The sequence below is a fragment of the Dasypus novemcinctus genome, chromosome 3, assembly GCF_030445035.2.
Source record: "Dasypus novemcinctus isolate mDasNov1 chromosome 3, mDasNov1.1.hap2, whole genome shotgun sequence".
Classification (NCBI taxonomy): domain Eukaryota; kingdom Metazoa; phylum Chordata; class Mammalia; order Cingulata; family Dasypodidae; genus Dasypus; species Dasypus novemcinctus.
The window spans coordinates 10441328-10468819 of NC_080675.1; the positions used below are offsets into that span (position 1 = coordinate 10441328).

A 27492-nucleotide genomic window follows, 5' to 3' on the forward strand; every position below is an offset into this window, starting at 1 on the left:
AATGGAGGACAAAAACTGGGAACAGTGGTGGCTAATATCAGAGGCCAGAGACCATTTGGGAGATGATGGTTGAACACAGAATGAAGTGGATTCAGGAGACAGTAGGAGGAGTCTAAAAGAGGTGCTGACCCAGGAGGTGAAAGAATAAGGGTGAGGGTGCACCTAACGATGAGCTCCCGGTTTCTGGCACGGAAGTAAGCAAGTGTAGATGGACCAATTCCATTTAGGGAGACACAGAATGCACATTTCCTTTAGTGAATGAATGTGTGGGTAATGAGAACATTTTTAACCAGGGGATCCCAAAATGGAATGGCTAATGAGTTCACCATCAATGGGACTATTCAGGTAGTGGACAGACAACTGCTTAATCTGGATATTGTAAAGTATACTCCTGACTTGAAAGGAAGGTCAAATGGTAAGCCCTCAATAAATATATAATTGCATGAATAAATGATTGACTCACTTCCAGTCTTAAGGTTCTAGGGCCTCATGAACACCTGATAGGAGCTGATAATGACTTACGAATGTAGAGCGGGGGGAAATATCCAAACTCTGTTAAAATGTTTCACATCATCTTTCTTACATTTGACTTTTTGACTATGCTTTAAAAATGTACATTTTAATACATAGTAATAAGTATACATATATTGGGTATGTATGATCAAACTTTTTTTACTTAGAGGGATACACACTCATGAAAGTTTGGAGAACACCGATTTAAAGGATAGATGTCCTAAAGTAGATTGAACAAAAATAGATGGGCTTCCCGGCCCCTAGGCTAATACAGGAGACAAAAATCGGGTTTCAGGAGTCGTAATAAATGAAAGAGCTATACAAAAACACCTCCTCTATTTATTATGTTGTACAGACATGACACAACCTCATGGTTCATCCAAGTGCTCATTCCTACAGGAGAAGCTTCCTCTTTACAACATAATAGGTCCTTGCACAGGATGCAGGGTGTCGACGGCTGTGTCAACACAAGCGCAGCACGCTCCCCTCGCACCCTGGGTGTGGCTCCTAAGACCCTAGGAGCCCAGTGCTCTAACGCTCAGGCGCTGCCCAGGAGAGAAATCTAGGCCTGGCTTAGCTTCTTTCAAATACAAAATGGTTCCTATTTCTATTTCACCCATTTCCCTTCTTCAGTTACAAATGTGCATCTAGGCCTCGAGGCAGAGGAGTGTGGGTGGTGAAGAAAGGGCGTGTGGGGGAGGGGATAATTTATGACCTTTTTTCCCTTGAAATTCAGAGGGTTGGTCAGGATTTGTGGATTCTTTGCTATCCAAATCCTCCCTGTCTTCCAGGTTCTAGCTTCTTCAGAGAGAGAGGGAGAGAGAAAGACAAGAGAGAAGAGAGCAAGAGGGAGGGAGGAGAGAGGAGAGAAAGAAGAGAGAAGACAGAGAAAAGAGAGCAAGAGAGAGGAAAGAGAGAGAAGACAGCAGGAGAGAGGAAAGAGAGAGAAGAGAGAAGAGAGAGAGCAGAAAGAGGGAGAGTGAAAAGAGGGGACAGAGAGAGAGAGAAAGGGGGAGAGGGAGGGAGGGCGGGAGAGAAGGCAGAATGAATGCTACTGGATGTGCCACCGGGGCACTCCCTGCCTTGCCCTCCCCGGCTCCCGAGCTCCCCCTCCCTGCCTTGGCGCCAAGCCAGGAGCTCCCCCTCCCTGCCTTGGCGCCAAGCGCCTGGTGTGGGAGCCTGGGTGTGGCGCTTCTCCATCAGCTCCTTGAGGGACTTGGAGCCGTGCTGGCCACCAGAGGTAGTTGATTAAGGTGTGGAGGAAACCAGGAAAGGAATTCCTCGGGGAGGGTCCGAGGGTTGGGGGCGGGCAGTCCTCTCGGCCTCTGGCCAAGGATGCTGATCCAGCTTCCTCTCTCGGGACAACTCCGCCCCCCCCCCCTCCCACCCACCCAGAGGCAGGGCCCTCTGTGTCGTGGGAAGGGGGCTGTCCCCACCGCCTCTGTTCAGCAGTGGGAGTCTCCCTGGGGGCTTCCTGTAGCCACACCCGTCCTGCCTGGGCCAGAGCAGGGCCCCACCCCTGCAGGGAAGTGCTCAGCCCGCTGGGAAGGGGAGGCCAGCCCTGCGGGGGCTTCGCATTGGGGTCACTGACCCTCGTGCCTCACACTGGTTGGCTGCCTTTGGGTGCCCCCCACTGCTTCCCGCACAAGCTATTTTGGGGACCATGCTGGGCTTGTGTGTGTGTGTGTGTGTGTGTGTCAGGGTGGCGGGAAGGAAAAGGTGGAAGAGAGCTGATGTTTACTGAACACCTACTATATGCTGGACGTGATGGGTGCTTTACACAAACGTAAGGTCCAAACACTGACTCTCCTCCAGGGAGCGATTTGTAAACCCTCCGTGCTTTTCCCCTCCTAATAAATCTATCTGCGTTCTGTATGCATAAGGACGATGCTTCCATGGACAAAGCACTGTTCACTTTGCAAAATACTTTGATACTTGTCACTTTCCTTAATCTTCCCAAGAACCCCATTTTACAGAGGTGGAAACTGGGGCAGGGAGCAAGCGATCGACTGGCTTAAGGTTGTGCAACTAGTTAAGGGCTGAGCTGGGACCTCTGCTCTCGCATAGCCCCACAGCCCAGCTAAACCTGCCACGGAAGAGCTTCTGGTGACCGCAAGCGTCCACTTGTCCCCGCACACGAGTTTGTGAGTTCCGGAAGAAGGAGGCTGCGGCTTCTCTTTCTTCCTTCTTGTCCAGGGCGCTCTGCAAGGCTTCCTTCCCACAGTGCGCCGTGTGCATCCTCAGAAAGGGGAGCCCCAGAACCCCAGGCTCTGCTGTCTTCCCCTGAGTCTGGGAGACCCCTCTCCAAAGTCCTCACTGGTGGGTCAAAGCCACCCCGGGCAGTAATCCAGCCTGGCCCCGAGGGCCACTCAGCGGCCTGGGCATGGGCATCGTCCTGGAGGTCTGAGCCAGTCCCCCCAGCCCCAACTCCTGGGAAGGAGCCACGAAGTCCAGGGACCACAGCGACCAAGGACAGTGACACATTAGGGTTCACGGAGCTCTTGGTCGGCCATGAGGTCACCCCGTCCTGATGGTTGTGCTCACTGGCCCTCGGGCAGAGCAGAACTTTCTCCCCGGTGCTTTCTGGAGACTGGCCCACGCCATCCATTCCTTCTGGAGTCCGTCCGGAAGAGCAGCTGTCCATCCCTCCGTACGAAGATCAGCAGACCCGCTGGCACCCGCTCCCCGGCGGCTGCCCGGCCCTACGACAGTTTGTGCAGCTGGCGCTCCACCGAGAGGGAGGTGCGCAGCGTGCCCATGGAGTTCTCCATCTTGGCGGGGTCCGCCGTGCAGCCTTGGCGGCACAGCCTGCCGTACACCTCCCGCGTCTTCTTGCGGAAGCGCTTGCCCACGATCACGTACACCAGCGGGTTGAGGCAGCTGTTGCTGTAGGCTATGTAGGAGCCGACCTGCGTGAAGACGTCGACGACGTGCTCCTCCCGGCAGGAGGACAGGATGCCCAGGCGCTGCAGCGTGTCCAGGAAGGTGCTGACCTGGAAGGGCAGCCAGCAGAGGACGAAGAGCAGCAGCACGGCCAGCACCAGCACCGTGGCCTTGCGCTCCGTCTGGATGTCCTTGAACTTCTGCATCTCGTTGTTCCGCAGCACCTGCAGGATCTGCACCGTGCAGAAGGTGATGACGGCCAGGGGCAGCAGGAAGCCCACGAGGTTCAGGAGGACGTTGGTGAACACCTCCCAGGTGAGGGACGGGTAGCGGATGATGCAGGCGGTGACGTTGTGGCCCTCGTCGCTGTACGCCGTCATGGTGCGGAAGGCCAGCACGGGCGAGCTCAGCAGCAGCGCGCAGCCCCAGATCACCAGGCTGTAGAGCTTGGCCCAGCGCACCCCCCGCAGCCGGCCCATGGACATGGTCTTCACCAGCGCCAGGTAGCGGTCGATGCTCACCAGCATCAGGAAGCAGATGCTGCTGTACAGGTTCATGTAGAGCATGGCGTTCAGCACGCGGCAGAGGAACTCCCCGAAAATCCAGTCGAAGTGGTTGGCTACGGTGATGGCCCAGAAGGGCAGCCCGCAGGCCAGCATGAGGTCCACCACCGCCAGGTTCCCCAGGTAGATCTCCGCCACCGTGCAGCTGCTCTTGTGCAGGCAGAAGACGCTGAGGACGAAGACGTTCTCCAGCACTGCCAGCATGAAGAGGACCCAGAGGAAGGGGGCCTGCATGGCGTTGAGCCAGTCCAGCAACTCCACGGAGGGACAGCCGTCACCTGGCGAGGGGGTGGCGTTCAGAGCGGGCACACGGGCTTGCGCGGTCAGGTTGAGCATTTTGGCGCTGAAAGAAAGTGGAAAAGAAGCTGTTACCGCTCGAGAAGGACACAAGGAGGACAGACCGTTGGTGCAGAAGGAGAGGGGCAATGAGGCAGCCCATCTGTCCACCAAGAAGCTTCCAGAAGGCAACCGAGCAGGTTGTGGAGGAATCAGGGGGAGCCTGGTGGCCCCAAGCTCAGCGACCCCTTTCCCGGGACTCCTGGCTCCCGGGGCTGCTGAGACCCCATGCTCTTTGCCTCCAGGTCCCACAGGGGCATGTCCTTGGCCAGAGTCCATCCACAGCACTGGCCACCACAGATCCTGGTCCTCCTGGCAGCTTCCGTGACGGGAGGGTGCACGGCACATACCTTCCTTATCACACAGACCCTCCCAGAGGAGCCGTCATCTTTCAGGCTCACCAAGCCTGGCTTACGGAGGAGTAATTTATCAGAAGAGAAAATGACATCATGCCAGCTGGGGAGATTCCAGCCTGACTTGGAGATCATGGCTCACCTGTCCACGACCCATCTGCCTGGAAAGCGAGGCTCTTCCAGCAAAGGGCGCCTTCCACCCTTCCCATACCGCCACCCGGGAAGCACTCAGGATGCTTGAGGGAGTGTGATAGAGAGGGAGGGCCAGGGCTTTAGGACCCAGGCCTTCTGGGTTCAAATTCCAGCTCCTTCTGTATCAGCTGCGTAACCTAAGGGAGGTAACCTAACCTCTCTGAATCCCCACGCACTACCCTGTAAATTGAGAATAACTAAACCTACTTCCCAGGGTTGTGGTGATGTTTCAAGACAGTGTGCAAGAAGTGCCAAGCATGGCACTGGATTCAGTACGCATTGGACGTAATTTTTGATAATTATCTTTTTGTGAACCTATCAAAACTACTGTTTGCAAGTGCTCATTCCTGCACCAATGACCTCAGCAGTAACCTACTGGCTCCTCTTTCATTCTTTGGCGAGACTCACAGAGCAGTGGACATAGAAGCGGTGCTGTTAAGGCTAATTCCTCTGTACCCGTGTCCGAGAGGTGTGGGCTGTAGTGGAAAGAAGAGAAGTTGGGCATACAAGATCCCAATCTTAGCCATATGTGTTGGGCAAATTGCTTGACTTCTCTGGACTTCCATTTGTTTTCTTTGGAGCAGCCTATTAATCTTTTCCTGACTCACCTTGCAGGGTTGTTCCAAGGTTCAAATCTAAGTGTGGATGTGAAGATACGTTGAAAAGCCTAAAACACAACCCAGAGGACAAGACTAATTGGGTGTTTTCCTAGTGCCAGGTGGTGTGGGTGAAGAAAGAGGGGGTTCTCCCTGGGAGCTCAATTATTGGGCAGCCTCATGGGGGTGAGAATCTGCTCGTTGCCTCCGAGATTTCCCAGGGAAAGCCCCTCTGCTTCCCAGAGCAGCTGGCCTGCATCGTGGAGTTGGGCTGGAAACTTGTGATAAACTCACTCATCGATGTGTTTATCCTTTAAAACTGCTCTGGCACAGAGCCCTGCGCTGGGAACGGGGACACAGAGGGGAGGAGCACGTGTCCCCAGCAGCGCGCCCGATGACTTGGCGCGTGCCGTGGCTGCGCGTGGTGGGGGAGGCTGGGAGGTGGCTCAGGCACTGGGTCTTGAAGGATGAGGAGTTGTTCACCAAGGGACAAGAAGGAAGGGCATGCAAGGGAGAGGAAACAGCTTGAGCAGAGCGGGGCGGGGGGAGGGGGGACCTGCTGGCACGTTCAGGAGGGAGGGGCGAGAACGAGCCCGGGGTGAATGAGGGAATAGGGACTACGAGCTCCGAGCTCCGGGGGTCCTAGGCGGTGAGGCTCTCGGAGGACTTTAGGGCGGGGAGGGATGGCATAAGAAGGATGTTCTGGAAAGACCCCTCTGGAGGGTGGTGAAAGCCTTGTGGAAACTTCCACAGGCTGAAAGCCTTTGGAACCTTCTCTGTTTCCTCTTAGATATGCCCCCCCAATTCTTTGATATTTCTCCTTTCAAAGGCAGAGTCGAATTCCTTTTCCTGTGAGGGTGGGCCACCGAGGCACTTGCTTCCGGCGAATGTTGCAGAGGCGTGGGGACTTCTGAGGCCTGGCAAGGAAACGCCTCGCAGCGTCCTCCTTGACCCCTTGGGTCGCTCGCCCTGGGGGAAGCCAGCCACCCTGTCCTGGAGACACTCCAGCAGCCCCACGGGAACCGCCTGGCCAGGCTGGGGGGGCTGTCTTGGAAGTGGGGCCGCCCGCCCTGGGCCAGCCCTTTGGGTCTCACAGCTGAGGCCCCAGACGTTGTGGGACAGGCAAACTTCCCACTGTGCCCCGGATTCCTGACCCATGGAAACTGCCAGGAAATAGAAATGATTGTGTTGCTTTAAGTCACTGTGTTTTGACTATTTGTTTTGCAGCAGCAGATAACAAAGGCAGGTGGCCTGTCAGGGAGGGCGGGAGGGGTCAGGCCAAGTCAAGGGGCATCTGGACCGGTCCAAGGGAGAGGGAGGTCAGCCTGGGGCAGTGGGTACAGAGGGAGAGGCTGGCATGAAAGGTGTGGAGGGCTGGCCCTGGGGCTGCCCCCTGCACGGGCGGGGGTGAGGGCAGGGGGAGGTGTGGGGGAGCCGGGAGCCTCCGTGGAGGCTGGAGGCGATGCCCGTCCACACCCCACCGCGGCCCTACGTCCCGCCAGGACTCCGCAGCATTTTGCAGGATTTATGCACCTTAAGAGAGAGGAGAATGAAAACACCGGCCTGGGGATTCAACAGACCTATTTCTGGGCCCAGTGTTTTGCTCCTGGCTTCCTGTGAGAACCTGGGGGTGGGTGGATCCTGGCCCCTCCCTGGTCCCCAGAGAATAAAAAATGAAAGGCTTGAACAAGACGAGCTCCAAGGACTCTTGCCGGAAGATTGTCTGGACCCCCTCTCAGTTTCCTCCTCTCAGTCCTCTCAAACCTTCTGGAAACTTCCAAGGGCTGGACCTCAGTTGGAACCTTCTCGGTCTCTTCAAATGTGATGATTTACAAAGTCGTGTCTCCCTGTAAGGTTTGCCTCTTCAGGACAGAAAAGAGCGCCTGTGTTTCGTCTGTCCGTGGCTCTTCTTCGCCCCTCACGTCCTAGAACGTGTGTGTCTGTGGGACCTGCCGCAGTCGGGGAGGGAGAAGCCCAAAATCCCGAAAGGGAGCGGGGCCACCCAGCACGGGAGGGAGGCGCCGCGCCGGCATGGCCGCCGTGTGCCCCAGCTCGGTGGGGCCCCCTCTAAATGCCCGTGTCTGGAGCAGTAACGGGGAGGAAGTGGTGCCTCCTGCAGTAGGCTGGGATTCGGACCTGAAGTTGGCAGTGCTTCTGACCACGGCTGACGGTCCTTTTGCTTTCCACCTGCTCGGAGCTGCCGACGTGTGTGTGTGTGTGTGTGCGTGCGTGTGTGTGTGTGTGAGAGGCAGCCTTCAACCCGCTGTCTGGAACTCAGTGGAAGTCTGCCCTTCCTTCTGGCTTTGGGCCTCTTCTGCTTGGGGCCCAAAGGCCCCGCGGCCTCTTCTCGTCCCGGTCCCTGCAGCGGGCCTCGACCACACAGCCGGGATGGAGGGCCCCTCGGGAGGAGAGGGGACAGCACCCCACGGTGCCCGACAGCCAAGGGACTTGGGTTGTGAGCAAGAGGGGAACTGAAAGACTGCATGCCATGGGAAGCATCTAGAGAGGGAAGAAAGTGGATTTTTTTTTTGTTTTGAGAGGAACGGGAAAGGCAGGAGGTACGAGATGGCAAGGGGAGGGCGTTCCTGGGCCAGCGAGGAAGGCACCCAGGGGTGTCGAGGCAGGGGTAGTCTCCCGGTTTGGGAGACCGTGGCTTATGCGAGGAGACTTGCCAGGGAGGAGCGAGCATGGGGACAGGGCACGGAGGGCTCGAACTCCAGGGAGAGGCATCAGAACTTAATTCTGTGGGCGACTGGGAGCCACGGAAGGTTCATGACCCCAGGAGCTAAGTGTTGGAGGTCATGATTGAGCTCTTCTGCTCGCTTTGGGTTGTTGCACCCTGACGTACCCCTTCCCCCACTCACCCTGCCTCCTTTTCCCCCTTCCCCAGAATGATTGCTTGGTGCTGGAGATGGGCCTGGAGACCCCGCAAGAGCAGAGCGCGAGTTCAGGAAGGCCCGGGGAAGCCGGGACTGGTAGGCTCCTCCGCCCAGCCCTTTGACAGTAAGTAAGATCTTCCCTGGGGAGCCCCTCAGTCCAGTCTTTGGCCCTCATTTTTGTGGCCACAGAAACCCCATTTCCTTAGTGCCCCAGGCCTGGGAAGTTGATTGTTTCTCCTGATCCAACTCACTAGAGCCTGAAGTATAGCACCAGATGGTACTTGTTCATTTCCCAGCAAGACAGGGGGCTTCTCCTGAGCAGCCACAGTTAGAAGGCCACCTGACGAGGGCAGTATTGGGAGCTCCAGGAGCCGCTGCTCTAGGGCGCTGGCTGGACCCCCTTCCTCCTGCATTCTGCCCATGACACCCACTGAGGAGTGACCCTCCTGCTCGAGATCAGCTCCCCCAGTTCTCTCTCTGGAGCACTCTGGCCTTCCAGCGGATTCCACGACCTGGTGGAGGCAGTCCGTCTCTCCACGCAACCTTGCCCGTCTCAGTCTGATGCTTTGGGTGTTGACTCTGGGGTTTTACTCTCTTACATTCACGTTGAAGTTTGTTGGGGCTAGCTCCCATGTGACTCCCAGGAACGCTTCCTCCCGCGCCGCCCACCCGAGCTCCAGACCCCTGCTGCCTCCTCCCAGCGGCCCGCGGGGACGTGAACACATCCCCTCAGAGTGCTTGTCTTCAGGCTTCGGGTTGCTGGTCCTTCAACCGTCATCCAGGAGGTGAGAATCCAGAGCCCTGCACGCCCCTCTCGGCATTCTCTTTGCCCCCATAAAGAGTAAGTCGAGGCGGCCCTGTGACTCACCCGAAGGGGGCCGTGGTGGTGTCTTCATGGGCCGACAGGAGCACCTCTCTCTTCCAGGCAGAGAACATTCGGGCTCAGCGTGGGGTGTGGGTGAGATGCCTCCTGGGTTGACAGGAGGAGAGAAGATGGTCAGATGGGGCTGTGGCCCACAGAACACCTTAGTGCTAAACCTCCTTTTCCCTCATCATCTGTTTCACAAATACTTTTTAAGCACCCACTAGGGACCGGGTGCTAGGGATGTAATGGTGGGCGAGCACAGCATATGGCCCCCGGGAGCTTGTGGTTCATGGGAGAAGCCAGGCATGGCTCGAATAATCACTAGATACCTGCACATGGAGGTAAGTGTTAGGAAATGAAAGGAGAGTCCTCTGATAGCATAAAATGTGTGGTCCTGAGCCAGCCTGGGGGTGGTTGGGTATTTATGATGTAACCTGATGGTGAGCAGGAATTAAGTGGGTGAGAGGATGGGGGTGGAGGGGGGGATGTTGAGGCGAAAGAACAGCAGGAGCAAAGGACCTGCGGCAGGAGGAAGCTTGGGTGAATGTGAGCAAGGCCCCTGTGCCTGCAGGTGGAGCTGGGATTGTGGCAGGTGCCCAGGGAAGCAGAGAGACCAGCGGGCAGGTGCGGCCCGTTAGCCAGGCTCGCCGTGGTGGAGACTGAAGAGGGTGGATTCCAGAGGTGCTGAGAGGGTGCAATTGAGCTGGCTGGGGCGAGTCGGGACACAGCAGCACTGGGGACAGGGTGAAGAAGGTGTCAAGGATGCTCCCCATCTACCGAGAAGAGGAAGAGAGCGGGGGCTGGTTGGGAGGCAGATCATGGGTTTAGACTTGCACTGGGTATGTTTTGAGACTTCCAGAAGGGGCGTGAGTGGCCGTTGGGTCCAGTGTCATCTCGAGCTCAGGGGAGGGGCCTGGCTAGAAGAGAGTTTTGGCCCTTGTGCTGTGGAGGGTAGTTAGACACCAGGGGTCTCCAGGGGTCTCCAGTATCTCCTGAGCGAGACAGATACGGGTGAGTATTTCCAATCCAGGGGGGTGGACATGCCACACAGGGCTGTCCTGCTCCCAGCCCAGGCCTCACTGAGCCCCTCGCTGCCCAGGTGGGGCCTGCACCGAGAGAGCCTTTCTATAGCCTTCTCGCTTTTCGCTTCTCCTCCAGGGAGGTAGGCATCAGCCTCGCTGATCAGCTAAATCGCCGCTGGGAAAACCTGGAGGTGGAGCTTGAGCCCAATCTCCTGGTTCCCAGCCCTGGGCTCTCTCCAGGATCCTTGCCTAGGAAGGGTTTGAAAAGCTGTCGTGGGGTGTGTGTATGTGTGTGTGTACGTGGGGGCACACGCCTGCCCCATCCCAGCTTTCAGCCACTCCTAACCAGAGGCGTCTGTGCACGCCCTGGGCACCTGGGCTTCCCGAAGCCTAGCTCTCCCATTCCACTACGGGAGATGGAGATAATCAGCAACAGTTCAAGGAAGCTGACCATATTAGAGAAAGAAAAGGCTGAGCCTGTAAACAGGAGACGGCGCAGAAGGCGCTCCGTTAACGCCTGGAACAGGCTGACGTGAACCCCGGAACAGAGGGGCATCAGGATTTGGAGCTTGCCGGGGAGGCAGGGAGCAGCCCAGTCCCTTCTACCCCGTAGCTTTCCTCTTGCAGGAGCCCTGCCTGGCCCATGGAAAGGAAATTCACTGGGCATCGGAGGTCACGTGTCGACTCATTCATTCCCTGAACAGTTGACGGGCGTCTCATTCGTGCTGGTGGGGTCAGTGGGGCACCCTGGATCTCACTCACTAGCTGTATTGCCCAGCCGAGGGACTCACAGGGACCTCAACAGCCACACAGGGGACGTGGCTCCTCCCAGCACAGCCACCCTGGGCAGGCGGTCCCTTGGCTGTCCTGTGCTTCCTCGCTGACCTCCTTGTGGGTCTACCAGGTTGGATGTCCCTGGATCTGGCCACGTCAGCCCAGCGGGATCCTAAAGGCTTGCGAATGGTTATAAACACTGCTCTCAGTTTCAAAACAAACTTGAGGACTTTCCCGGCTGTCTGGGGGACGCGTCTTTGTTCTCCAGATGGCCAGAGAGCAGACTGACCAAGGGCAGGGACTTGGGAGTCAGGCGGCCCCTAGACGTCTCTCTCCACCTGCTTTGCTCTGCTGCCACGCGACACTCTCGGGCTTCTCCTCCTGCTCCCTGTCCCGGAGCCTGCCCGGCGGGACCCCGCCACGGGCTCTTGGATCCTCTGGCTTCCTGCTGGGTTTGGCCAGGGCGCAGGGCCACCAGCAGGAGATGGAGGGAGGGAGGGGGATGACGATGGGGTAAAGACTCCCCAAGGGCTGGCTCTGCCTGGACCCAAGTTCACACTTCCACCAGGGGCCCTTTGCCACCAGCCTGTCCCCTGACTCTGGAAACTGCCCCTTCACCCGGTTCCTTCTGGTTTGGGGCAGGGGCCTGGGGGTGGAGGTGGAGACCTGTGCTTTCCGGCCCCGAGGTGTAGCTGACGGCCTGGTGGTTCCCTCCACATCTGTGAGGGCTCGCGTGTGCTCTCTCTTTCCTGCTGGGATCCTGACTAACCCATCCTGGGATTTGAAAACCCAGAGGCAGACGCCGGTTTAAAGAAATGTGGGGGGAAGCAGTGCAGTGGGCACACGGGGCCTGGGTGGGGGCCGCGGTCGGGGGTCTGACTTTGAGGGTGCCCCTTTGTCTCTCTGGGCCTCGGTTTCCTCATCCACGGAGGCGGGTGGGCGGCGCTGTGGGTGGCGAGGGGCGCCGTGACTCTGCGGCTGGGCTTTCCCCTCATTTTTTTAAACTGATGTTTTCGAGGGAACAGCCAACATTCTGATTCACTTGTTCCCCGTCTCCCTCAGAGTTTTGTCCAAGAAGACTTACTCTAAAAACATTTCCCTTCGTTTCATCACATAAACACTGCATCTCCGGAGCTGAAGGAGCCAACACCGCGTCGGCCTCAGAGAACGCCTATTTTGGCTTCCCGGGCAGTGGGTGGCCTGGGAGGCCGCGGCCTCCACGAGACGCCCGAGGCGCTCTCAGGGACGCGCCTCGCCTTGTAGGGAGCCCGCCGCGTTGGTAGCCTGACCGTGTAGTCAACTCACGGCCAATATTTTGTGGCTGAGTGTTAGAGCCGGGAAGTGTTTCCAACGCCAGGGACGTGGACTGAAGAGTGCCGAATCTCATCACTCATTTCCTCAGGCACTCCTTCTGGTCGGGTCAAGAACACCTCAGCCTGCGAGCGTGTCTCAAGCCCTCCTCGCGTTTTCTACTCTCCCTTATCCACAAAGAGAGCAGGCTTAGAGCCTGTGCTGCCCCCCAGACTCCAGCCAGACTTTAATAACTTTGCTTATTCATGGTATTTATTTTCGCTTTTAAAAATGACCAACGAGGCTAATTCTCCACTTAGGTTAGTGACATGAAGCGACGGTTAAAAAGATAGCCAATATCTATAAAATAACTGTATAGGTGACATAGATACAGCAGGAACTAGGAAGGTGGAGTAACCAGGTGTGGGAAACACAGCCCGAAGGCAGCTACCTAGAGGCCTGCTTCACAAACGGCTGGCGCAGGCTGGCGGAGGGCACGTGGGCTCTGTGCCAGGCCTGGGTTGGCATGCTCCTCCCCTGGGCCTGCTATTAACCCTCGTGGTGCCTTGTTTTTCTCAGCTGTAGAATGAGGGTTAGTGTAAAAAGAGCCCCTGCCCCCTTGGGGATGAGCCAGGACACGTGGGGCGTACGACACGGTGCCCACCCTGGGCACAGCAGAGGCGCCGGGCAGATGCGCTCAGTACTGAGGCGACTCTTCCCACATCGCTTGAGAGGGGATGGGGCCTCGGCCTCCACGTCAGCCACGCGGAGACGGGGAGGTGGGAGGTGGGAGGCGCCGCTCCCCTGGCCTGCTCTGTGGCTCACAGCCCCAGGTAAGGCTCTCAGACGCGGATTATCCAGCCAGAAGGAGACGGGAGACATCCCTGGGGCGTCGCAGGGCGGAGCCCGGGAATGCTGGCTCCCCTCCTCTGGCGTTTTGGCTTCTGCATCCATTCTCTCTGCCATAGCTGTGCGTGAGGTGTATGTGGGAGTGAGGGGTGTGTGTGTGAGAGGTGTGGGGGTGAGGTGAGTGTGTGAGGTGTGTGCGTGAGGTGTGTGGATGAGGTGTGTGTGTGAAGTATGTGAGTAAGGTGTGTGAGGTGTGTGAATGAGGTGTGTGAGTGAGGTGTATATGTGAGTGAGGTCTGTGCTTGAGGTGTGTGCGAGGTGTGTGTGAGTGAGATGTGTGAGTGGGATGTGTGTGCATGAAGTGTGTGTGAGTTGTGTGTGTGTGAAGGGTATGTGTGAGTGAGGTGTTTGTGAGGTATGTGTGTGAGGTGCATGTGCATGAGGTGTGGGAAGTTTGTGAGGGGGGTGTGTGAGTGAGGTGTGTGTGAGGAACGTGTGCATGAGGTGTGTGTGCATGAGGTGTGTGAGTGAGGTGTGCATGAAGTGTGTGTGAAGTTTGCATGTGTGTGAGGTGTGTTTGTGTGATGATCTCTATGAAGGCTGTGTGTGAAGTGAGTGTGTGAGGTGTGTGCATGAGGTGTGTGAGGTGTGTGTGAGTGAGGGGTCTGTGTGAGTGAGGTGTGTGTATGTGAGTGAGGTGTGTGAGGTGTGTGTGCATGGGTGTGCATATGCATGAGGTGTGTGCATGAGGCATGTGTGCATGAGGTGTGTGTGAGTTATGTGAGTGACGTGTGCAGATGTGTGTGTGAGGTATATGTGAGATGTGCATGAGGCACGTGTGCATGAGGTGTGTGAGGGAGGTGTGTGCATGAGGTGTGTGTGAGGTGTTTGTGTGATGGATCTATATGAGGGTTGTGCATGAGATACGTGTGAAGTGAGTGTGTGAGGTGTGTCTGAGGTGTGTGGTGAGGTGTGTGTGCATGAGGTGTGTACGTGAGGCATGTGTATGAGGTGTGTGTGGTGTGTGTGCATCTGTTAGCTGTGTGTGAAAGGTGTATATGTGCATAAGATTTGTGTGTAGTATGTACATATGAGTTGTGTGTGCAAATGAGACATGTGTGACTGGTCTGTGCATAAGATTGTGTGAGGTGGGTGTAGGGTATGTGTGTGTGAGCGCAGTGTGTGAGCGAGCTCTGTGTGTGATGAGGTGTGTGTGTGAGGTGTGTATGTGTGTGTCTGTCTCCCTCTTTACCTTCGGTCTCCTCAGAGGAGACTTGTTCATCTTTCCACCCCACACTGTGTTGTGCGCATCTTAAACTCTCGAAAAATATTTGCACCACAAATAAGTAAAATCTCTCAGACTATCCAGCAAGTTAGAGGCAAGGCCAGAGTTAGAAAGAATCAACATTTCCTGCCTATTTCCAGCTCAGCACCCTTTTTTGGACATTTTTCCTAGAACACATTTTCCTCCAAAATCTGATTTGCGTGACTGCTGGGTGAGGACGCCGTTCACAGACGGTCACGAAGGAAAACGTCAGGCCTGTGGCTGTCCCGGCCTCGACAGCAGGAGATCCAAGGGGCCCTTCCTCCCTTTCCACACTTGTTCTGCGGGGAAGGATGGGGTGCTAGAAGAGCCTCGTGTCCAGAGCTCCTGAAGGGAGCGGAGTCAGACCCCGATCCCCCCTGGACGCAGGCATGAGGCCCGGCTTTATGGGTCCAGAATGTTTTGGAAAAGTCACAGGGGAGGGTGGGGCTGGTGGGGCCCTGGAGAAACGGAGCCCCTCGCCCCGCCTGCCTGCTCCAGCCGAGGAAGGGGCAGGCGCAGCTGCGGCCCCCCAGCCCCAGGGCCGCGGGCCGCGCGCGGTTCACCCTTCCCTGCTCGTCACGCCGAGGGTTGTCAGTTCTGCGTGTTTGTTTCTTTTCCCCACATTGGGTTTGGCAGTGTTAAAGAGCCGGCGATTTTGTCTGACATCCTAACACCACTCCTTAATTTAAAAAATAACATTTTCTTTTCTTTTTAAAAGATACTATAACCGCAGGAAAGAGCATTTAAAAATAATGCTTAATGGCCATGCGCAGTGCTGATGCGCGCAAGGAGTGCCGTGCCACGCAAGGGTGTCCCCCGCGTGCGGAAGCCCCACGCGCAAGGAGTGCGCCCGTGAGGAAACCGCCCAGCTTGAAAAAGAAAGAGCAGCCTGCCCAGGAATGGCGCCGCCCACACTTCCCGTGCCGCTGACGACAACAGAAGCGGACAAAGAAACGAGACGCAGCAAATAGACACCGAGAACAGACAACCAGGGGAGGGGGGGAAATTAATTAAATAAATAAATAAATCTTTAAAAAAAAAAAAATGCTTAAATCACCCAGCTCTCTAACAGCTCTTTTCACCTTCCACATTCCACTCTCGTGGGGTGTCACCTGGAACATCGTATCAAGGGGACATCCCCATGTTCCACGGCTGCCACAGGTCACTTGTAAACAATCGACTGCATTTGTGTACGATTTAGTAAACCATTCTTTTATTCCAGTCCCTTTAATTTTAATATGTTTTCATTGTTGGTTCTTTTGCTAGAGGCAAAAAAACACAACCAACCAACCAACCAACCCCCCCCCAAAACAACAACAGACCAAACCAAACCAAACCAAACCAACCAAACCAACCAAACCAACCAAACCAAACCAAACCAACCAAACCAAACCAACCAAACCAAACCAAACCAAACCAACCAAACCAAACCAAACCAAACCAACCAAACCAAACCAAACCAAACCAACCAAACCAAACCAAACCAACCAAACCAAACCCAACCAAACCAAACCAAACCAAACCAACCAAACCAAACCAAACCAACCAAACCAAACCAAACAAACCAAAACAAACCAAACAAACCAAAACAAACCAAACCAAACCAAACCAACCAAACCCAACCCAACCAAACCAAACCAACCAAACCAACCAAACCAAACCAAACCAAACCAAACCAAACCAACCAACCAAACCAAACCAAACCAACCAAACCAAACCAAACCAAACCAACCAAACCAAACCAAACCAAACCAACCAAACCAAACCAACCAAACCAAACCAAACCAACCAAACCAAACCAAACCAAACCAAACCAAACCAAACCAACCAAACCAAACCAAACCAACCAAACCAAACCAACCAAACCAAACCAAACCAAACCAACCAAACCAAACCAAACCAACCAAACCAAACCAAACCAAACCAAACCAGAGAAAACCAGCTAGGCCTTGATACGGTCACTCCCCCAGGTTTCCTATAAAGCATGGCTACGAAACTACTTTTGCTGTTTGTGATGACTGAAACCATACGTGACTGTACCAGCGCAGAGCGGGCAGGTCTACTGAGCCTCTTCACCTTCCCAATCATCTGGGGAGACTGAGGGATGGGACTCTGATTTGCACCTGGCCACTCCCACTTACTTGCTGTGCAACATTGGACAAGTTGCTTGATCTCTCTGTGTCTCATTTTCTACAGATGAGGTGATGCATTTGTATTTTGAAGTTGGGGAGCCTGCTGATTTCGAGGAGCTCCTATTCCTTTGTTCTGTCTTTGTACCTTCTGTTGGTGTTGCCCAGCCATGGGAAACTCTCAGGTTGTACTGGCTCAATCTCCTCTGCATTTATAATAGAAAAGGTTTAAACTTGGAGGAAACCCCGTAAGAAAAAGAAAATGATTTTCTATTGCAATGTTGCCTGGCCAAAATATAAACTGGATGATGGTGAAAAGTAACCTAAAAATGAGTCTTTTAAATTTTAATACTATCTTGCAATTGAATTTGTTTTGTAAAAGAAATCACTAATGGAATTAGTTTAACTGCTGGAGAAGTAAAAAAAAACTTAGCAACATTAATGGTCTCTGTTCTGTTTCCATGCTAATTCTAATTAGATCTGGGTAGCCACATTAATAAAGTTGGTGCTGTAACTTTTGAATAGGACAACTCTATGAAAGTAAAAGAGGGGAAAAAATGCTAGCTGCTTTTGTAAGGCTACAATTCAGTCATGCCTAAGCCCTGCCAACTTGCCTCCAGAAAACTGTTTCAGAAATGTGTCCTTGCAAATGTTTCATAATATATCTCTCTGAAATACTAATAAAATAGTAAACTAAAGATCCCTATGAGCCATCAGCGTTCTAGTATTGCATGACACTAGGTATTTGAAATGAAGAAAAAATATGTGTGCGTTAAGCAAATCGAATCATTATTCTAACAAGTTTGTTTAATTCTGATGGTAATTGTATGTTGTAAGAGGTTTGCTTGGAGACAGTTTCTAAAATCATTTTGGTAACTTAAGATTGAAATATATATAGAATTTGACTTTTATTAAGGAAAAAGAAAGTAATTTTGCCCTAAGAAAATGACTGGTTATTAAGAAAGAGAAAAATGTGGAACAAAACCTGAATAAATACAGAAAGTGCAGAAGGTGTGTGGAAAAGGAATTTTTCAGTCAAAGTTGGGTAAAATTTGATGGGTCTATGTATAAAGTTTTAAAAGCCTGAGTATCAAATAGTATACTGATGTAAAACTAAAATTTGGTTTTTTTTCTCTGTTAAAGTGACAAAGTTTCTAAAATCATTTGTTTCAGTACAAGGTTATAAAGTTTTCTCCTGAATAATTGGTATATGAAAATGAAAGCCTCGTTTATCAAAATAGCCTCTTGTACTTGGTTAACCTTATTGTGCCCTTGGTCATTTAAGAAAAACAATCTTCTCACTTTTAAATGAGCATAATGTTCAAACCTAAGAGCTTTTAACTTGTTTGCTTTCTCAAAGTCAGACTCTCTCGTGCATTTACACCAGGCCCCAGCACTGTGTGGTGTCTCTCCATTTGAGCTACTGGCTAGATTGGTCTCTACGACCCCTAAAACAATAAAGGTATCTGCCACATCTGGTCGTGCTCCTGAAGTGGATGGAATTACGTTACCGCGTCCGACTCCTGTGGCTCTGCCAGCCTGCGATGGCTCAACATTGCCTGTCTCATCTGTTTCTAGGGATGGAGGGCGCTATGCACCAGCTTGTGGACACTGGAGCCTCTGCCGCACGCTGGCTGTGGGAAGGACATACCAAGTGGAGCAACAACTGCCAGAGTCATGTGTGCAGAAATTAAACAAAACACAATTGGCATTACGGCCTGCTCCCACGGAGGGACAACATGCATGGTATTGCAAACCTAGAACTTAGATATATTAACTGCAGCTCAAAGAGGAACTTGTGCATTGACCAGTAGTAAGGGCTGTGCCCAGACACCTGATGAATATGGTAACATCTCCTCTTTACTGGATCATACGCAGAGGGATACTGAGTATGTTAAAAATCTTGGCAAACCTGGTTCATTAGCAAGTAATTAATGAACTTGCCTATGAAACAGAGAATGACTTTCTCAAGTATTGCCTTTATTTTGCTTGCCATGTGCTTGTCCTGTTGTTGCCTAAATTATCTTTGTGGGTTTATATTTGGAGCATCCTCCAAAACGATGTGAGAATTTCTTTGCCCGTAATCATTAGGAAGTAACTACAGAAGATAAGATGTTCGTCTGTTTTCCTCACATGAGAAATGCTTATGAAACACGTCGTCTTAAGAATAAGACAAGTATAAACACAAGGGGGATTTGATAGCTAGAAAATGTGCTTATTGAAATTACTTCACTTAAGCAGCTTTGAAAAATTTAAAACTAATTGAACTTGTTTTCCATGCATCTCATTTTAGAAGTTTGCTCTGTGCACTTAGTTCCCTGGAGGATGTTAACCAGACCTTCTCGGTTTTGCTTACAGGAGTAAGAGAACGTCTCAAAGCAGAACCAGACAGAAGGGTGTGAATCTTGAGATCCTCCAGCGGCTGTCTGAGAAAGGAGCTGTGAAGGCCCTGCACCTGCACGGCTACATCTACACTGCGGGTTATCAGCAGCTGAAATCAAGGACAAGTTAGTTAGATGTGCTCGAGACCAGGCAGGACTGAGAAATCGCACGTACCCTCCTCACAACACCCCTGGCGTTGCTTTTTTTTTTTTTTTTAACTTGTTTTTCTTCTCAACTCCCCCTTTTCTTTTTCCCTATAAAAACCGTACCTCCATTTTCACTTGGAACTGGTTTGAGGAAGATGTCCCTAGTTCCTTGCTTGTGCACTTGCAGTAAATCACCATCTCACTAAAGACATGCTTGCCCCTTGTAGCGCAGGATTGGGCGGGCGTGACTATTGAAAATAGTCACCATTATGGTTATGTGACGTAATGCGCTGATGCACATGTAAGGTGTGAAGATGATCGAGACAAGAAAGAGCCTACCCTTTTGTACAGACTCTCTTCATTCCTTAACTGGTCTTTCCTTAAACCCCAGCAGAAAAGACACCACTGAAATTTATTGCCCTTATGGGCCAAGTCATTTGTAGGTGCTAAATGGCCATGACTTTCGGGTACGACCTGTGATTCCCCGATATGGTGCCCACTGCAGAGCATTCTCTCAACTCTTAGGAACTGGAGACACTTAGTTGGCCACTGAGCAGTCCTCACCAAGGGTGGAAGAAGCAGCTGCAGTGGGCTTTGAGCTGCCCCAGGTCCACTTGGACCCTTTGTAACCTCGGAGTGAGGCATGCCATACTGGGGCCCTGCTATATGGTAGGGCTGCGGTTTAATTTCCCCATCATTCAAACCAAGATATTTCTTGCTTCGTTTCTAGTCCAGATGGACTGAACTCTCACTCTGGGCCAGGCCCTTTGCTAGTTCCCAAAGGAAGTGATAAAGAGAAAATGAGAACCTGCTGTAAAAGTCTTTGAGCTCTGTGGATGAAAATGGCAGTGTACAGTAGAAGGGTTCCTTTTAGGGTGGCCGTTCACTGGGACGCTGGGGGCTCTGTGCCGAGACCTTGCCTCTGCCACCGGGCGACTTTGGGCAATTTACTTTGAGCCTGTTTCTTCCACTTTAAAATGGATTATACCAGGAGAGAGCACATGGGTTCGGCATGGCCTCTAGCGCAGGGTGAGTGTGTAATGGGTGCTTGTTGAATATGAATCGTTAAAAGAAGCTGGGTGGTCAAGGGACTGCAGGTGAAGCCGGCTAGTAAGACAGGGAATCAATAGATGGATCTGGAACCTGGCAGAGAGTCCACGTGGACATCAGTAACCCCCAAGATGGCTGCTGGAGGACCCCCACCCCCAGGATTCTGCCATTCAGAACAAAGACTTCTTCTGGAAGCCAGGAGAACCCAGGATATTCCCCAAGGACTTTATCATTGGGTCCTCACTGGGGGATTGATGGTGGGGGGGTAACCAATCAAAACAGCAAACAGCTGGAGCCCCTCCCCTGCCTTTAGCAGAGGGGTGGAATAATTAACAGTTCAAAAAGCCCCCGAGGCCTGAATGCCTGCTCTTTCTCTCCGCTCTCTTGCCTCTGGACCCTTTCCTGCCCTCTGCGCACTGCTCCCGCCATTTCTCCTCTGCCATGTGGCCACACAAGTAAACCTGGGCATTTATAATCTATAATGGGGGAACTGTAGTCTGTAAATCAGCCTGCTTTATCACTTCTCACCCCCTTCCTCTCTACCTGGGACCCCTGATCTCTTATTTTCTCCCATTTCTCATCCCTTCCTGCCTGAATAAACTAGTGGCCTAACTTACTGGACATGCTCTTGAAATTCATTTCTGTAGCATAGCCAAGAACCTAGAGAGAATCTGGTAACACAGGCATTAGGGGGCCCCGGGTGGACCTGCCTGTCATCTGCCTGCGGGAGCTTTGAGGGGGAGGGAAGAGGGGCCGTTGGGAACCAGGGGGCCTGGCTTTGCATGCTAAGGCTGAGCTGTGCATGTTGAGTGAGTAACTTTTCTCAGTCTTTACTCATTGCTCAGGTGGAAATGAGAACTTGTCCACTTGTAGACTCATTCTGCTGATTCCCTGAAATGAGGGGATTTCTTAAACTCAGCCACGCTCCCCGCCCCCCCGCCCAGATTCTGCTATTTGTTATTGGCAACGGGGAGATGACCGCCTCCAATTCTTTCTCAAAAGCCTTCGATGGCTCCCCATGACCCATGGATCTAAGTGTAGACTGGACGCTGCCAGCCCCCCAGCTCTAATCCCACTCCCTGTTGCTCCAGCTGCTCCCCGGCCACCAGGGACGTGCCCTCCACCCCCGTCTCTGCCTGAGTGCGGGCTGCTGCCCCTGCCTGCACACCTCCCGGCCTCTGCCCGTAGAAGTCGAGACAAGTTCAGTTACCTGCCTTTCCCTGAAGCCTCCCCTAAGTGCCCGTGGTGGTCGGATTTATGGGTCGACTTGGCCTGGGCTAAGTTCCCATATTCCAAAACTGGGTTTTGCTGTGAAAGCATTTTGTAGCCATGATCAAAGTCCATCATTGACTTCAAGTAGGGGATATTATCCTCGACAATCTGGTGGGCCTGATTCAATCAGTCGGAAGACCTTGAGAGCAGAGCCAGGGTTTCCCCATGAAGGAAGCCTGCCTGTGGCTGCAGCTTCGGCTCAGGCCGAGGGGCCCAGCCTGCCCCTCCCGACACCCCGCCCTGTGGATTTCAGCCCCCACAATCAGCCAATTCCTTTCAAAGACTCTCTTGATATGCAATTCCTACTTGTTCTCTGGTTGAACCCGGGCTGACACATCTGTCGAGCAGAGGCGCTCCCTCCTGCCTCTGGCCCTCTTCCGCCTTTTTGACATCACCCAGGGTTTGTCTATTAGAATTACCGGCGCTCTTGCTTCTTTGTATTTCTCTGTTGCATGCCTGCCATAGTAGTTACTCAGTTAATGATTGTCGACTGACTGATCGAGGGCAAGGTGATCCTTACCTCTCTTTTCTCCCAGTGTGGAGGCAAGGGTAAAGGAAGGTCTTACTATGTGCTGTTGGGCTACCTCCTCAGAACTGTCCTGTTCCAGTCGAGAAGGCAGAGGCTTAGAGAAGAGCCCGAGGCAGCTCAGCCCTGCCCGGCTAGTCAGCCGCAGGGATTCCAGGCCGGGTCTGCAGGAAGCCACATCACAAGCCCTTCCTCGGCACCCAACTCTCTCCCCTTAGGCGAGGTTCCTGGGGCAGGGTCCACCCCGGGAATATAGAGGGAGAGTGGGCTTGCCGCACTGGCTGCCGCAGGCCTGCAGGGGGCGCTGTGACCACACCCCACTGGGGAAGCAGCTCTGGGGCTCCTGCTGGCCAGGTGGGAGCTGCTGGGGTATCAGTGCAGGACTGGGGAGTAGGCACCCCCCCAGGGCAGCCCGCCTGCCTCCGGCTGAGAAGCACGGCTCTTCCCAAACCCTCAGCTCTGAAGGTTCGTCAGCCACTTTGGAACTTGAGAGGAGGTTGGCAGGTGGGCTGCAGAGCGGTCCATGTGTACGTGTGTGTGTGTGTGTGTGTGTGTGTGTGTGTGTGTGTGTATAGCCAGGTGCCTGGCTGGAACTACCCTTGAATGAGGTACACTACCTTGCCGGGTGGGAATCCCAGCTTTGACACTTAGGAGCTGAGTGGAACCTTGGACTGTGGCTTAACCACTTGGGGCCTCGGTTTCTTCGTCTGGCAAGTGGGGATGGTGATGTGAGGCTAAAGTAAGTAAGGGAGGATAAAACATTTAACACAATGCTTGATGCATTTTAAATGCTCCATAAATGTCCACGTTTTCTTTCTCTGGGCTCTGTATCAGGTTTCTGCAAACAATTTTATTGGAGAAAAGAGTCCGGATGCTTAAAATGAAAATGCCCAACCTATCTCCTACCCTTCCATTTACAGAGGGGGAAACTGAGGCCCGGAGAGGCATGAGATGCCTACAGCCACACAGCGAGTAAATGCCAGCCTGAAACAGGAGCCAAGGAAGACCTCATCTGTCCCCAGCTGGAGTGGACTCTTAGGGGTCTGGCTGGCACAGGAAGTGACCAGGGGTCTGGAGACCCCCACAGCTCCGGGGACAGGGCTGACACCCCTGGGGAAATTTGCCTGAGGGTTTATGTTGCTTGAATTATGAGATTATCTCTCCAGGCACATTCCTCCTTCGCTCTTCCTTCCTCCCTTCTACCCCCACGCCTGCTGGGGCAAACTTTATAGGATTCTGGAATATTAGGGTGGGAAGGGTTGGGCCATGTTTTATCAGACCTCCTCTTGTTACAAAAGGACACGGAGGCTCAGGGACGGTGGGCTCTTCCCCCAAGAACACACAGCCCACAGGGGCAGAGAGCAGCCTCGAGCCCAGTCCTGGAACCCGTGCTCCCTTTCCTCACTGCACAGCTGCCCCCACCCCGGGTGGCAGACAGCGCTGGGTGCTGACGTTGTCCTCCTGGGAATCTGCGAACCACCAAAACCAGCACCTCCACCCCATACCCGCGTGGCAGAGGACACACTGACACCACCAGAGCCATTTCCTCTTGGAGGTTTTAAAGATGTCCTTTCAGTTTCCCGTGTTTTCCAGGTTTCCTGCCAGGAGCACGGGAATACTTGACAAAGGGAGGAAACGTAAACCCCCATCCGCGCTCTGCACTAAGAACCCCTAAGAAAGGAAGGTGGCGGGTCCAGGAGGGAGGGCGTTTGCTTCCCGGAAGAGCAGCTCCTCAGGAGGGCTCAGGCTGGGTGCCGTGAGGTCGGGGGTCTCCCCCGCAGACTCTCTGGCCCCCTGAAGATCCTCGAGGGCCTGGGTGGCACGCCCCTGCGGGGAGGGTGCCGCCGCGGGAGGCTCCGCCAGGCCTGGCTGCTGGCCCAGATCCTCCACCACGTGCAAGCGGGAGCCCGGACGACTCCCCGCCCAGCCCTGGTTCCAGAACGGGGGAGGAAGACCGTAAACCGGCGCCCTGAGCCAGCTGCAGGGAGAAAGAGCCTCGTGTCACGCGTCGGGGGTGGTCTCCGCCCCAACGCGCACGCAAAGGGAGGCGCTGAGGGCACGGAGGTGGGGCGAGCGGAGTTTTGTCCTTCCTGTGGAGTCTAAAGTCTTTCTACCACATGCCCTTGACTCTGAAGGGACTTGTACCACTGCCCTCTCACCTTCTGGGAGTAAATTTCCTGCTCACCCATCCATCCATCCATCCGTCCATCCATCCATCCATCCATCCATCCATCCATCCATCCATCCATCCATCCACTCTTTCATTCAACAAACATCGATTCCCGAGCTCGGTTTGCCTTGCGCAATGCGACGCTAGAGCAGCACGGAGCACGGGCAGGGTGAGCAGGCCGCAAAGAACTTGGACATCAAGCACCATTCCAGCACCATCCTTCAAAGACCACCCCAGCACCCCTCCTCTGACAAGCCGTTCCTGACTTCCCAGCCGGTAGTGACCCCTCCCGAGGCCAAGACTACAGCAAAGAGGTGAAGGCACACAGGCTGGGTGGAAGCCCTCGTTCCAGTCCTGCCTTTGTCACTCAGCACCAGGCACACCCTGGCACCTCTGGGCCTTCGTTGGCTCATTGGGAGAAGGAGGAATTGTATGAGACAATTCTGAAGACCTTTCCACAGCAATGCCCCTAAAGGGGGAATGAGCTGCCAAAGGGAACAGTGAGCTCCCCGTCCCGAGGAGCATGTAAGCAGAGCAATGGGATCAGTGCACTGCCTTTTCAGGGGTTCTTCGCCTTACTGACTCACATCCAAAGGCTCAGATGGGGGGAAGTGGACTTGGCCCAGTGGTTAGGGCGTCTGCCTACCACATAGGAGGTCCACAGTTCAAACCCCGGGCCTCCTTGACCTGTGTGGAGCTGGTCCACACGTCGTGTTGACGTGTGCAAGGAGCGCCCTGCCACGCAGGGGTGTCCCCGCGTAGGGGAGCCCCACACGCAAGGAGTGCCCCCCGTAAAGACAGCCGCCCAGCGCGAAAGAAAGTGCAGCCTGCCCAGGAATGGCGCTGCACACACGGAGAGCTGACACAGCAAGATGATGCAACAAAAAGAAACACAGATTCCTGTGCCACTGATAAGGATAGAAGCGGTCACAGAAGAACGCACAGTGAACAGACATGGAGAGCAGACAACTGGGGGAAAGGGGGAGAAATAAAAAAAAGTAGAAACAACTTCAAAGGCTCAGATGGAGATGGCTGGAATGACTCAGTCTCAGCAGGTTCCCCTTCACCAGGCGTGGCACGAAGGAGGCATTTTCCCGCCTGTCTCCTTGCAGCCTCCTGGGACCCCTGGTCCTGGCCCCCCTGGCCCGCCTGCCCACAGTCCCGCCCAGGCCAGGACCTTGCCCCAGCCGTGTCAATCTCCGCCCTCGGCCCAGTTCCTCTGGGACCTGAGCCCTTGGCATCCAAGGAGTCAATCTTCCAGAGCTCTGAAATTCTGACAGTGTTATACTTTTTCTAGAAAGGAGTGGAAGCCTCTTTCCGAGGCTCTGCAGAGGGAAGCGTTTTGAATCTCTCAAGACCTGAGAAGCTGAGGCCGGAGCCTGGGCACAGGGACTCCAATCAAGCCTGCACTCGCGAGCCAGGCGAACCCGGTTCACATCGTCTCGTTTTGCCTCTGCTGGTTGGGTGACCTGAGGCAGGTGACTTAGTGTTTCGGTAAACCGGGGATTACCTTCTCCGAACAGTATATTGTGAGGGCTGGTGATAACGTGGAAAGCGCCTGCAACCTATTTTCTTTTATTTTGTAGCATGTTTCTGTTACTGTTCTAAAGCACAGTGCAGATACAACTGCGTAATATGGGGACTATTATCATCCCTATTTTAAAGATGAGGAAACTGAGTCACACTCAGCAAGTGATAGAGCTGGGATCTGGACCCAGTACTCCGGCCAGAGTCCCAGGCTTCTAAAAAACTTTTTATACTGGAAAATTTTGACTATGTGGAAAAGTAGACTGACTAGCACCAGGTCACGTTCCCATCACCCAGCTCCAGTAACTACCGGCACAAGGCAAGACCTTTTCATCCACACCCGAACCGGCCCCACCCCTCCCGGATCATTTGAAGCAAATTCTGAACATCTGTCATTTAATCTGTGACTATTTCAGGATGTCTCTCTAAATTGATCAGGATTCAATTAAAAAAGCATAACCATACAACCATGATCACACCAAAAAGAAATCAATAGTAATGCCTTAATAGCATCCACGAGGCAGGCCGTGCTCCAGTTTCCAATTGTCTTTTAAACATCGTGCTTTTTTAAACAATTGATTTGTCTGGATTGGGCTCCAAATTGCTTCACACCCTGGGTTGGTCGATACGTCTCGCACATTTCTGTTAATCTACTGGTTCCTGCCATCTCTCATTTTTTTCTTTCTTTTTTCCTTGCTATTTATGTGTTGAAGAATCAATCCCTGTTGTTTGTGCTACAGTTTCCCACAGTCTAGCACAGCACTGTCCAATAGAAATACAGGGTGCACCACGTAAGTAATTTTAAATTCCCTAGTAGCCACATTAACAGATGAAATTAATTTTAATAATATTTTTTAACCAGGTATATCTAAAATATTATCATAGCAGCATGTAATCAGTAAAAAAATCACCGATAACCTATTTTTATGTCTTTGAAATCTGTATACACTTTACACTCCCTGCACATCCCACGGTGGACAAGCCACATTTCAAATGCTCAGTGGCCACATGTGGCTCGCGGCTACCGACTTGGACGGCTTCTCTTGGATGCCGGGCTCCCTGTCTTTCCCAATGCTGTCCTCAAGACGTCGGGATCAACTCCCCCTTCCTCCTCCTGCCCCAGGCCCTTGGCTTAGCCCTCCATCAGCTGCTCCACATCTTTGGAACACACCCTTCCTCACACGCTCATCTGGGCTTCCAGTCCAGGGGTCAGGTCTCCTGCTCTATGGGACGCACCCTGGGCTGTAGACAGGACACCCACTGTGGACGGCATGGGGGGGAGGGAGAAGGCTGATGAGGACGTCAAGTTCACAGGGTACACCTGCATTCACAAAGCACTTCCCTGTTTACATTTCATTCATTCAACCCATTTGTAAGTGCCTACTGTGTGCCATCGAGCAGCCATAACAGTAGCTTCATTCTGGGGGGGCTTCCTGGGTGCCAAACAGTATTCCAAGTGCTCCCCATGAATTCCACCTTAGGGGGTAGGAAAACAGAAACACAGGGAGGTGGAGGACCTTGTCTAGAGTCACAGCGCCAGGAATGGGTGCACCTGGGATTTGAACCCTGGCAGTCTAGGCCACCTGCCTCACTCTCTTTACGGTGCAGCTGTGGAACAAGAGCTGGCACCTGCACCCACGTGTCCCCCATGTGGTGGGAGTCCAGAAGGGAACCCGGCGGTGTGCTAGCTGGGCCTGGGCACAGAAGGCTTCCTGGCGGAGGTGGTGGCCTCAGGCCTGTCTCTGTCCACACGTACCAGATGGTCTCACTGTCCAGCCCTGAGCCCACCTCCTGGCTGTGGGTCGGCCTGGCCGCGGCCCAGGGAGCAGTTGTGGGGTGTGCTTGGCACCCTCTTTAGTTGGGCTGGTG

General features: G+C 53.6%; 1 protein-coding gene across 2 annotated transcripts in view; it reads right to left on the bottom strand.

Moving 5' to 3' along the window:
- Positions 1-830: 830 nt before the first annotated feature.
- BDKRB2 (bradykinin receptor B2) overlaps positions 831-27492 on the bottom strand; it is a 38892-nt gene continuing 12230 nt past the window's right edge. The window contains exons 2-3 of one of the 2 annotated variants that reach the window (XM_004481326.5): positions 9184-9285; positions 831-4302 (exon numbers count right to left, since the gene is read on the bottom strand). In XM_004481326.5, the coding sequence (XP_004481383.2) occupies positions 3216-4302; positions 9184-9251 (1155 nt within the window). In that variant the 5' untranslated portion in view covers positions 9252-9285 and the 3' untranslated portion in view covers positions 831-3215. The remainder of the gene's footprint in view (positions 4303-9183; positions 9286-27492) is intronic. The other variant, XM_058291990.1, reaches the window with a different exon arrangement.